Source organism: Paroedura picta, chromosome 6 (assembly GCF_049243985.1).
Source record: "Paroedura picta isolate Pp20150507F chromosome 6, Ppicta_v3.0, whole genome shotgun sequence".
Taxonomy (NCBI): domain Eukaryota; kingdom Metazoa; phylum Chordata; class Lepidosauria; order Squamata; family Gekkonidae; genus Paroedura; species Paroedura picta.
Window position 1 is genome coordinate 84,455,205 of NC_135374.1, and position 12,961 is coordinate 84,468,165.

At 41.0% G+C, this 12,961-nt stretch overlaps 1 protein-coding gene across 8 annotated transcripts in view; it reads right to left on the reverse strand.

Annotated features, from left to right (window-relative positions):
* The window catches only part of LOC143840180 (cohesin subunit SA-2-like), a 61,626-nt gene that overhangs the window by 26,865 nt on the left and 21,800 nt on the right, over positions 1–12,961 (reverse strand). For all 8 annotated transcript variants that reach the window (XM_077343363.1, XM_077343370.1, XM_077343365.1 and 5 more), the window contains one exon: positions 1,659–1,766. In XM_077343363.1, the coding sequence (XP_077199478.1) occupies positions 1,659–1,766 (108 nt within the window). The remainder of the gene's footprint in view (positions 1–1,658; positions 1,767–12,961) is intronic.

Consider the following 12,961-nt stretch of genomic DNA (forward strand, 5'->3'; position numbering starts at 1 on the left):
ATTTGCTCATAGCCCTCTTCCTCTCACAAAGCTCCGTGGAGTATCAGGGAGCCAGCTTGAGGTGGGGGCAGAGAGGGAATCAGGGAATGATGTCATCGATGACAGAAGAAAGACAGATTTGCCAGTCTTCCACCAAAACTGCCAATGACTCGCCAGAAGGCATCAGGTCCCACAGAGCATTCAGGAAACCATCTAGATTCATAAGTCTCCACTTATTCATAATTGTCAGATTCTGTCTGAGACAGCAGTGCAAAGGGACAAGGGAGCTTCTGTTTTATAATCCTGTCAAAAAATCAGCTATCAGTATCTATATAGCGAGCAGTTCACTGCCCATACATATTTCAGATCTAAACTAGATATTACTTTTTCATGATATTATCAAACAGAAAATAACTGGGCACGAAGCAGTTAGGAGGGAATGCAAACAGTGCTTCATTCAAATGGTGCCTCATCTGAAAAGAATTCTGGTAAATGCGCAAAAGTTGTTCCTTTAAATTCACTCTGAATAATACACTTAAACAAAAAGACAATTTAAGATAACTTCCAATCATATCAAATACATATCAAGAATTAGTGAAAGATACAGGGAAGAACCCTTAATAGATTGAAATCTGTATTTTCTGAAAAACATCTCAAGAGAAGTAATAAAATGTATGAAAGGCTGAACGGATACCTGGAGAAACAGAAAGAACTCAGTGGGGGGAATACCTCACAAGCCACAAGGACTAAAATTCAGGTGCAGAACCTATGGTGAGATGCACACACTCAAACTAGTATTTATATCTGAGGGGAAATGGGACCAAATTAATAACAAGGCATCACCCAATTTTTTTTCCCAGTATGGAAACTATTGGTTGCATGTTTATGGAATCTGATATCTTGCGCGGGAGCAAGTCTTCTAAGCACCATGTCTTACAACCTCCTTTTTATTTGGGTACAGATAACCAAATGCAAAACTGATGTGCAGCTCTACGGAAGGAAAGTCCAAAAAAGCATTCATTACAGATGGGTATCTGGGTGGGTTTTATTCTTGAGTTTCCACAGAAATAAATTTGGGTCTTAAACTGATATATTTACGTCTATGACAAGCTTTGGTAAATAGGAGCCAACTTAATCACGAAGTGGATCCATAGTAGGTAGTTACACACACGAACACCCACACAAATAAGAACAAAAGCTGTCAACAGGAGGTAAAAAGATCATGGAAGGCAAAAGGTACAGGGTGTAATGATTTTAAAAAATCCTACCATTCACAAGGAAGAGGAAGAGAACGAGACCATTCACATAGATCATGTCCTGAAATAAGCCTATTTGTCAACACTATCTCCATATGTATTTAGGGTACACAATTAGAGGCTCTAAATGCCTCAGCCAGACCCTTTAAGGCTCATCTAAGGCCACCCTGAAAAAACTGATACTGGAAGTGCATATTTTATTTCATGATACATACCAAGGGACAATAACATTAAATCTTCAGTATTCTTACTCCACTCCATACATACTTGTGCATAGCTAAATATGAATTTCCCTATATGGAAAAGCAACAAACGTCACCCGAGAGCACTGAAGAAGAGAATGAGAAACATCATGGAGATAGGAAGTAAACCTGAAGTTGAGAAGCCAACAAAGTAACACATAAAAATAGCACAACTGAGTACCTTTTATAAAGTAATTCCCCAGCTGCTATAGCCAATGGTCTGTGGGTGGTATACACAAACTGGTATAAGGTTTCACAGTCTTCAGATGACAATGAATCTTCACAGTTCCTGTACAAAGACACAGTGTTATCTGTATTTTCCTGATGAGGATATTGTTACATACAGTAAGCCGATAATGCCTTGGTTGGGACTTAATTTGTCACTACCTTGCACTCCCTGTTTGATATCTTTTCCAAATGAACACAAAAATTGCCATACAATTAAATCGTAGCATTTACACCAATGTAAAATGAAGGACAGTGGAGGATTGCTCCTCTGGGCATCTAGAAACAGTCTCTTCAGTGTTTGGCTGTATAGGCCATAGTCAGACCTCACAACATATCTTTAGGAGTCAGTGACAGGCGTGGATACAGCTTGTTCCTATGCTTGTGCATTAACTCCCACCTCCCCTCACACACAGAGCACAACTGAAGGATTCTGAGTATGGAAGCTCTTAGTGACTCTAGTCCAGGGGTAGTCAAACTGCGGCCCTCCAGATGTCCATGGACTACAATTCCCAGGAGCCCCTGCCAGCAATTGTAGTCCAAGGACATCTGGAGGGCCGCAGTTTGACTACCCCTGCTCTAGTCGAACGTTAATTTGCAGTGATGTCCACATGCAGGGCCCTCCACAAACTGCAGTTTGCTTTCTTCCAGGCTTTTGGATCCCAGGTTGCACAGAAGGTGCAAACAATGGCTGGCCCAAGTGCTCCATGCAAAAGACAAGAAGGTCAAAGGAAGTGCATGAGCAGGTGCTTGGTATGACATTTAAATGAGTCCATATTCAGAACTTTAAATTTTGCTATTCAGTTTCCCAATTCACACCATGGGTCAAAGTTGCCTGGAAAATAAAACCAGAGTGCTAAAAGATTAATAACAAGCTTCAAGTCAGAGAATGCACTGCAGAATTCTTTAGTTTATGTAAACTTTCTACATTTATGAATTGGCATAAATGCTAAAACCTTAGAAATGATGGATCGGTTAGTCTACTGAGAATGCTGGACCCATTGCGGGGGGGGGGGGGGGGCAGCTCCTTAGCCATAAACACTGCCTGAATCTTTTGCAAATGACCATAAATTCAGACTTGGCACCCTCAAACCCCATCCCTTGATGTTAATTAACTTATAGAATAAATATCTCCCTAACAACTACTGGAATTGATAGCATGTTTCTGTTGGTGGGAAGAGCTGCAGGAAAAGAACTCTCCCATTAAAGACCAGTTATCTGCTGTCATTGTAAACAATGCAAGAATGGGGGATTAGAAACACAAAGGGACACACATTGCTGGCTAGTCAGCTTTGACACACAAGGCAGCCACGTGGGGCAGGGGAGTACAAGCAGGTCATTATCACTGTCTATCATTTGCAGAAAAGCACCCTTTTTTATTAAAAATGCTCACTGCTTGTTAAATTGCTCTTGGTGAAACGTCCTACACAAATGATTTTGAACACAGCAGATGCCTTTTGAACAAGAAAAATATTTAAATGTATTTAAGGTGTCTTTCGGAACCAGGTTGGTATGTAAATATTAGATGCAAAATATATTTAAGGTGTCTTTTGGAAGCAGTGTTGTATGTAAATACTGCATATAAAACTAGCCAAAATACTTTTTAAAACAAAAAGACAGACTTATGAAAACAGGAACCATTTATATGTGACAATTTACAAAGGCTGCAATCTTAAACATACAAGGAAATTCTGATCCAAATTAACAGACTTTGGCTTGGGGTCTCATTATTAGGGATGGGCACAAAGCTAAAAATTCTGGTTTGGGGCAGCCCCTGAACCAAACCCCAAACCAAACCAAGCCAGAATTTTCCAAAACCAAACTAGCTAGTTCAAACCCTCTTTTTCACAGTAAACTGTGGCCAGGAAAAAGGGGACACCTGCCAATTAACCCATGCATTTTGCTTCCCCCCTGCCTTAAAGCAGGTGTGAACAAAATGGCCATTTTTAATGGCTTGTGGCCATTTAAACCTATCAGCTAATGAGTGGACCAGCCCTGCTGTTAGGTTTAAATGGTGGTAGCCATTTCACTGGTCTGTTTCGCTTCTCCTTGCTTGGAAGCAAGAGGAAGCAAAACTGACAGCTTAAATGGCTTACAGCCATTTAAACATAACAGCTGATAAGCAGATCCAGCCTGCTCAGTTGTTAGGTTTAAATGGCCCAAACAGCCAACAGCTCTGAACCAGTTCAAGTTTGTGCTTATGAACAAAGTCATTCCCATTCTTACATATTACATTACATGAGATACCAGATACAAGCCAGGCTGAGAAGAACTCCCACTCAATTCACATCAGGTGTGTGACTAAAGATTCTCCTTTAGCTTGTCCCCATCCTGCTCTGCAGCCCAGCAGAGCGGGATGAGAGGCTTCTACCTTCTCTCCCTTCTATTCCACACTCTTTCAATGAGTAAAAAATGACTTGGAGTGTCTGAGTGTCCTGCTGGCAGCCTCTGGTCAAACATTTTTTCCCAGCTTCGACAGATGATTGGCAGTGTGTCACCCCTTTAAAATGTTAAAGGATCATTATTTCCTATGGAGTAGACCCACCTTCTGGAGTTTGGAGGTCAGGTCTATTCCACAGAAATAATGGCCTTAAAATGAAAAGGAATGATGAAGCAGATCAGCTGGGTCCTTCATTTCCCCCTCGCGCTCATGCAAATTAATTCTGTGCAGGAGAGTTAGGAAAAGCATTATTAAGTCTGATGAAATATTGGGAGTATTGTTCTGATATTTCCAGAGCAACTTTCTGGAACGATAACCTCCCTCCACCTCCCTTTTTAGATGGGATGTGGGATTAGTCTAGGATGAGTTTTTTTGGTCTGATAGGCTATTGTATCTGTATTAGTTTTTACTGTTTGGGGTTTTGGGGGGGATTTTATGTGATTGTAACCCGCCTCGAGCCTCCAGGGGAGGCGGGAAATAAATATAGTAGTAGTAGTAGTAGTAGTAGTAGTAGTAGTAGTAGTAGTAGTAGTAGTAGTAGTAGTAGTAATAGTAGTAATAAACAATACCCTCCAATCGTTTATTAAAATGATACTCATATCATTAATGATTTTTCAACATGGAATCAAACCAGTATTGTTTTCATGTCCACATCTTTAATGCTTACATTCAGCCACAGTGAGGAAACAAGCCCTATTTCTCTCAAGCTGTTACCCAAGGCATGAATGCACACCATCACTGTATAGCTCATGAATGACCTGCCACAACGGGAAAGGCGAGAAGACTTATCTCTCTGAATTCTGAAGAACAATAAAGTTATTTGCATCGGTCATTCTGCTATTTCCTCTAATGGTATGATTAAGAGATAAGAATCCAAACAGAAAAACACTCTCTGACTGTAAGAGTGGTCACACCAAATCCAGAAGCCACTTTTATAATACACCACCTACCAGTGGGCCTGACTTTTCTAATCACTTCATTTTTGAAGCAGATACAGAATGCATGTTCTGTAACTTTGCTCTCCCTCTCCTTCCACATGCGGTTTTACAGTAGTCCTTTACTGGAGATGCCAGTATAATACAATATATATATATATATATATATGCTCATTAATGGAGTTTGTTTAACTCTTGATAGAAATTAATATCTACAGTGACTGTCACAGAAATACTTGTTTTCTTTTGTATGCTGAGGGCCAGTAATTGTGCATTCAAGGAATACTTTACAGAGAGTAGTGCTTCAGCTGCAAATATACAGAATGCCAAGTGCCAGATAAAGGTTAAGCCAGAAGTGCCTGCCAGTATTTAGCCCTCTAAATATAGGCCTGGCCTTCGCATACCAATCCCATGTTATATCATTTTTCTCCACATTTCACTGTGACTGAGCGCAAATAGAGTATGTAGCACAGAAAGGAAGAAGGAATCCTCCAGTGCGGGAACAGAGTCTTCCTCCATACATACTCATTGTTCATTGCTTTTTTAATAGGTCCTCATTTGGTTTCTGAGATGACCTTGAAGAGATGGTGAAAGGAATTCCAAGATCCTAAAATGTTCATTTGGAAAAATGTGGAATGGGGAGTTGGGGGGAGGTTTCTTTAAGAAAAAAGGGTGTATCTATAGTGTGAGACCCATGATGACAATTTTGAAGGATATCCCCTGAGAGCTATGCAACTAAGGTTTAATCCCAAAGAACAAAGTAAGTTGATGAGAGATGAGGACAACAGGTTCAGGAGATAAGAGAAGGGTGAAAAAACATGTCTTGGAAGAAAAATTAGATCTAGATGGTAGAACAGGAATGCAGTTTTGGAAGTGTTGGAGCAACATTTATCCACTGAGCGATATGGTTACATTTTCCTTTCAAATCTGAGAGAGATAGAATGTGGACACTGATGTACTTTCTCCTGTTTCATCTACAAACATCCAATCAGACTGAACTGAAAGCAGGAATTCTGCTTTTCCCCAGCTGGCAGATTGTTAGTGCCTAGTTCTCAGGGGTAACTGAAGAGGGTTTCTTAACTGATAACCAGACTTCTGCAGGTAAGCAAAGGGATTCGTCCCAACACCCAACAAGGGGGCAGCTGAGTCAAGTTCTGGCTAGCCTTGAATATACACAAAGCTGTGCATCACACAAACAGAGAACCTGGGTGGAGTCTGCACGGAGCTTTTATTCCAATCCCAGGTCAATTAAGGCCCTGCCATCTCCACAGAATGCAATTTCCATTTTGATTTTGTCCAATTTAAATTTTCTGTCTGCAGCAAACATGATTGATCCAGAGTGACCCTACCTTTATCCTGCAATATTTAGGAGTAGAAATAACCCTCAATATTTTCAAAATCGGATTGAGAAAGCATGAGAAACCAGTTGGATCTCCAGCTGCTTTTGCATTTGTTGCCGAAGCTCCATGTTAGAGAAACCCTGATTGGCAAAGAGATGCCCTGATTGGCTGTAAGCTTTTTTAAAAGGGGAAGCCCTAATTTTCTCTCAACTTAAGCTCTAGAAGCCCTAACTTCTGTGGGTAGAGATTTGCCTTGTGGGTTTTTTTCTGCTCTTCCCCCCGCTTCAAGAAAAGAAAAAGGCTCCTGCTGCACTTGGCTACCCCCTCCCCTTCTGAGCCTCCCTAAGCTTGTGCAGAACACTTTTCTATTTCAATGGGGGGGGGGGGGAGAGGAAGACCGAGTTCAAATCAATCTGGATTCAGCAGGATCCACAACAGAATAAACAAAGTAAGTGCAGAATCAGCCCTAGTCTCCAGTGCAGCAATTGGAAACTATGCTCTTCTCAAACAAAGACAGTGGGTTTTGCTATCTACAAAACAGTGTGGACTTCACCACACCTATGAGTGCTTTTTTGCATTATCCCTAAACTCACAATCAGAAAAAGAACCTAAGAATTGCCCAGCAGGTTCAATCGATATATAGCTGTTGTGTGCTTTATGGAGAATTTCTTCCTACAGGGAGGAAAGACCACTCTTTTGCTGCCTGCCTACAACTGTCAAGAGGACACTCAGGTCAGGATTAACCCTTGCCTATTCTGTAACCAATCCTGAATAACTAGACAGGAATCTTGAGTCCTTCTTCCTAAGAGCTCAGTGCACAATTTCTGGAGGGGCTCAGCAAGAATATAATCCTTCAATACATCTTTTAAAAAATAAAACAAACTTTTAAAGGGTATTTATATCTCAAGATCAACTGCAAGCCTAGGGAGTACCCCTGAAGTTAAAGGAGGTGAATTAGAGAGGAAATAGGGATCACCAAGGCCCTCTGTAAATTAAGAAAATCTCCCAAAACCAGGTTGGTAGCAGCAAGCACTCAGCCTCCTCCAAAAGTTAACTGGGATGGAAGGAAGGAATGAAAAAAGGAGGGTACAGATTTGCCTGCTGTCTCACCTCAGCTGGTATTTCCTCCCCAACCCACCCAAAAGCACCATCCCACTTCCATGGTAATGTATAGCATGATAAATTATAACAAACAGCAGGATGTTCTTGGAAATCTAGCAGGCATCTTCTGCAGGTGGTTGGCCTACCCTGAAGAAGAGAGTTACAAGTATAGCTGACCATCAGTCCTAGTAGCCAGCAACAATCCTATCAGTCAAGATCTGTCTAAGACTTTTGAAAGCCATCTATCCTAATGACTGAACATCTCATAGCATTTCATTGCATGAGTTAACTACTTGTTGCCTGCAATAGTGGTTCCAGCAAAACAAATTAAGAAAAATGTATAGTTTCAACTTTTATGTATTGTTCTAAAAGTTTCTAGGATAGACTAGATAAAACTGGGGGGGGGAGCTATGCATCACACATACAGCCCAGTAACATGAGCAACACCAAAACATATGCTTTGATTTGATCTTGGGATATGCTTGGGTGTGGGCTTACACTCGAAGAATTGAACCTTCTGGATTTGTATGTTATTTTGCTAAAAATTTCAAACAGGAAGATTAAACTTATAATTTTAGAAGAACAAATACAGGTTCAGGCAGTCTTCACATTGGATACAAGATGGATATGGGTCAATCTTAGCTTGTGATGGGCCCAACACATGAAAAAGGACATATACTGGACCTTCTTTTCTGAAGAGACTAGCCTGCTGGATGGTTTTAATTTAAGACTGCACAGGGGGTAGTAATCCCTATTGATACTGTTAGAACTTCCAGCAGCTTTTGATACATTCCACCACTCCATTGTTATCCACTGACTGGAATATGGAGTGGGTTTTAAAGGAATAGTCCTTCAGTGATTTCAGTTTTTTCTCTCTAATTGTAACCAAACAGCTGTCTCACCCTCACTCTAACATGAGGCTACTGAATGATGTCATCCAGAACTTTGGGGCTGGGTGTCATTAAAATGCAAGTGAGGGCCAACTCGCTACTTCATTATCCCAAGCCCTCCTATGCATCTGTCTAAGTTCTAAACTGGTGCTCTGAGGACATGCTCAGGCGACTGATGCAGAACAAGTGGAAACTGAATCCGGACAAGGCAGAGGCAATGCTGATGAGAAAGGTTGATGCCAAGGAACAGGATCCAAGGGACCTGGATGGAATAGGAGGAGTTTTTATAGAACAGCGGAAGACCTTGGGGGTGCTCATAGACTCAGCCTTGCTGTTTGAACAAACAGGATGGTTTAGTGGCCAAGAACACCCCCTATCAGCTGCATCTGGTTCTCCAACTCTCTCCTTCCACAGACTCAGATCTTCTGGCTATACTGATCTATACTTTCATAGTCGCAAATTTAGACTATTGTGACATGCTGCACGTTGTCTCTTGCCCTTGAAGATAATCCAGAAACTTAAAGTGGTCCAGAATGAAACAGCTTGATTAGTGTCACGGGCTACCCAATGGGAACATGTCACCAAAGTTTAAGAGGCTCCTCCACAGTCAAAAGGCTGAATAAGGGGGCTCTATAGAGGTGAGGGCAGGAATCATTGAAGACATTTAGAAATCATGCAGCGATGCTTGCTTGTTTGCTAGGGCTTCTGTATCTTTGTGGGGAAGGAGGCATTCAGGGGTCTTAATTCATAATATTTTGTAAGCCACTTCGAGCCAAGAAGAAAGGCAGGATGTTTTGATAAATGTTTTGATAAAAAATGTTTTGATAAAAAAATAAAGTCAATTTCAGTGAGCTCAACCCTACATGGTTGGTTTGTTTTCTATTTTACATGTTTATGATATAAACACAGAGCTGCCATGATAAAATTCCTTCAAATAGCCTTCTATAAAAGGGTAGCATGTTTCTGGCCAATACTCACAAGGCAAAATCTCACTTTTACCAGCCAAAATTCCTCCCTCCTTTGGTGTTTAATCCTTTCTGCTATTTGTAGAACTATGTCCACACTGATATTGCCTTCTAGTGTTTCCTCTTCAGTCATCTCTTACAATTACCCAGTCATTAGAGAGGGCTTCTTTAATGTGTGTAGAACTCACTGAACTTTAGTACTGCTCTTCCAGTGCTGAAAAGTTTACAACTTATTCTAAAAGTATGCTAATTAACACTCTCTGCAAACACTAGGATATTTTTGAAAGACCAAATGAGTGTTACATTCCTGCTTTGTGCCAGCAGTTCCGATATGGAAAAATCTGAGCTAAAACAAGTCAAATGAAATTTAATCGTGCAAAGAGGCATCATTATTCTCATGTGCATCTAATTAGGTTGCAGTGGGGTAAAATAACAAGAACACTGGTATAAAACCTTTTTATAGGGATTTTTTAAAATTTTATTTTGGACTACAACTGAATCTCTGATGACTAAATTCCTGCTTGAAGACAAAGAGGTTACTCTATCTTCTATTCTGTCACAAAATTCTGCTTCCTTGCCTGGACTGTTTTGATTAATAAGATACTAATCCGCTGATTTACATGTTTAAATGCATTTGCTGGAGATTACTGGATGTCAACCTTATTGACAATTTGTCCTTTGTATATAATTAACATTTTTTTTCTTTCCCTTTTTTGAATTTTATGCTAATCTAAGACTACCAAAATGGAAAATGAATTGACTTTATTTTGGACTTTTTTCCCCTATGGCTACCTACTATCTTTACCTAAGTGCAAACTGGGAAATAACTTTCCACGCATTGCCACTGCTGCAGACCAATTTTTGCAGAGCACAAACATATTTATATTTTTAATGTACTCTTATTGTTAACCACCACAAGATGGCTAGTCCAGGAGTGGCAGTCTAGAAATATGATTAATATATATATATATACATATAAAATAAAACTGTACTCACAAGTAAATCTCATTTTATTCAGTGGTGAATACTCCCAGGAATGATTGCAGCCTTGCAGTGTGAACCTAAAAAGTTATACCCTTCACTGACTTCAGAAAATCAAGGATTTGGTAGGGTGTAACTCCATTTATGAGCCTCTTGTGGCACAATGAGCCCCTTGTGGCGTAATGAGCCTCTTTGGTGCAGAGTGGTAAGGCAGCAGACATGCAGTCTGAAGCTCTGCCCATGGGGCTGGGAGTTCAATCCCAGCAGCGGGCTCAAGGTTGACTCAGCCTTCCATCCTTCCGAGGTCGGTAAAATGAGTACCCAGCTTGCTGGGGAGTAAACGGTAATGACTGGGGAAGGCACTGGCAAACCACCCCGTATTGAGTCTGCCATAAACACTAGAGGGCGTCACCCCAAGGGTCAGACATGGCTCAGTGCTTGCACAGGGGATACCTTTACCTTTACCTTTAACTCCATTTAGGATTACACTGTTACTGGATCTCAATCTGGTTATAGGCGTTCGGCCTACTACAAAAACAATAAAGGGGACAAACGTACAGGAAAGTAAAATTTTAAAACTTAGCAAGCAAAAATATTCCAGAGCATTCACCCGTCAAACAGAAATCTTAGGTCTTGGGTTATAAATGTTTTAATAAAAATTAAATTAAAGTAAGTCAACTTTGTTCTCAAATATTTGATTTACAGTGAGTATCAGCTTGTACTGGATAAGAATATCCCATTTCATCTGGATACAGATCATTCTGCTGCTGAGTAAGAAGGTTCAAGAGGTATGCAAAATATTGGGTCTGTTCAGAATTCAGCAACAGAACTAGAACCTCTGGGGGGAGGGGGGGAGGAATTATGCAGACTTGCTATGCACGTGGTTTGAAGTTTAGAGCCTCGTCCCATATCCAGTATTTTAAGATGGCTCACAAAATGGATTTGCCCATTACATGGCAGAGCCCCTATCTTCCTAGACTACATCTTTAAAGTAATTAAAAGGCCACAGAACTCAGTGTGACTTTGGAGCACCATGGCACAGTTTCTGGACTTGTTATTGTAATAAGGGTATTATTAATTATTATTATTATTAATTATGTTAATGTTATGTAATAAGGATATTGTAATAAGGATATTAACCAGGGGTAGGGGAGAACTGTAGACACACTTTGGGACTGCCCTACTGGTCTCCGCCAGACCCTCCTGAGCTGAGGAAGCTGTTGCTGTGCTTTACCAGCAGGTAAGCTCCCTGGGTGCAAAGCCACTTTTCACCCAGAGTCCAAGACCCTGGGCAGTTCCAGACACCGTTGACTTTGGAGGAGTTTGATTTCCAGGGTAAAACTGTTCTGTTCTGGATACTTGGGGGTGTTTTTTGTTTGTTTGTTTAAACAGTTCTGCTTTCCCTACGAATTATTTTGTTTTCAAAAATGACCAAACACTTGTACTACAGTTTTCATTGTGTAGTAACAACTACCATGCCACAAATGACCAACAGCTGCAGGCCAAGGCAACATTTCCCAGTTCAGATGCAGAACAAGAGTTACATTTAATGGGTTAGATCATCACTGTAGCCCAACAATGGCACATTGCCCCAGCGAGAGCACAGAGATACTGGCACCGTACTTTGTTCTGCTATCTAGGCACCAGGAAGAAGCAACACCATATACACATACACAAATAACACTAAGCTGTTGTTTGTTCAGGGTCTCCCATGGAAATAACTTGAAAAATGCTATCCTTTTGCTCCCCCTATCTGGGTGGGAAATTGTGGCATGGAAACTAGAAAGAAAGCTGCCTAGACCAGGGGTAGTCAAACTGCGGCCCTCCAGATGTCCATGGACTACAATTCCCAGGAGCCCCCTGCCAGCATTCGCTCCTGGGGGCTCCTGGGAATTGTAGTCCATGGATATCTGGAGGGCCGCAGTTTGACTACCCCTGGCCTAGACAAACAATGCAGAAGTGGACTTCGGAAATTAGCTTGATCACATACCAAACAAGAGGAGGGCTGGACTGTGCAGAATATAGATTGTCTCTTGGAGGAGTTCCAGCAATTTTCTCAGAAAATTGAGTTTATTCATACATTACAAGTTATTATCCTCTTTGTGAGGAAAGATTTAATATGTCACCATGAAGGGAAGAGATTGCAGCTCAGCTATGCAAAATCACATAGCCACATGTGATGTGAAAACACATAGAAAGTGTTCTCCGGAGCTGCCACCATGCCAAAAAAAAACAAACCACATAAACCTAGAGAGGCTCACATTGGCATCTTAGCTTTTTTAAATCAGTCTATTCTGAGGAATTAAAAAGGAATATAAGAATATCAAAAGCACATATGAAGAAATGAATTTTTGCTGTGGAGGGTTGAAGGAACATTTTACAGGTGTTTATCCCTCCTCTGGGATGAAACAAGGCAGGGAAGGGGACGTCAGTCAGTAGCTTACTGGGTCTAGCTAAGAGGCAATGGATGGGTCAACCCTCCCCCTATCCAATCAGGGATCAGAGAGTTGGAGGTTTTAAATGCTAGACAGACTCCAGGAAAGAGATTCCTGGAAGGCGATTCCTGGAGACGCTCCAGAAAATGCTTCTTTTGACCCAGTGGCTGGA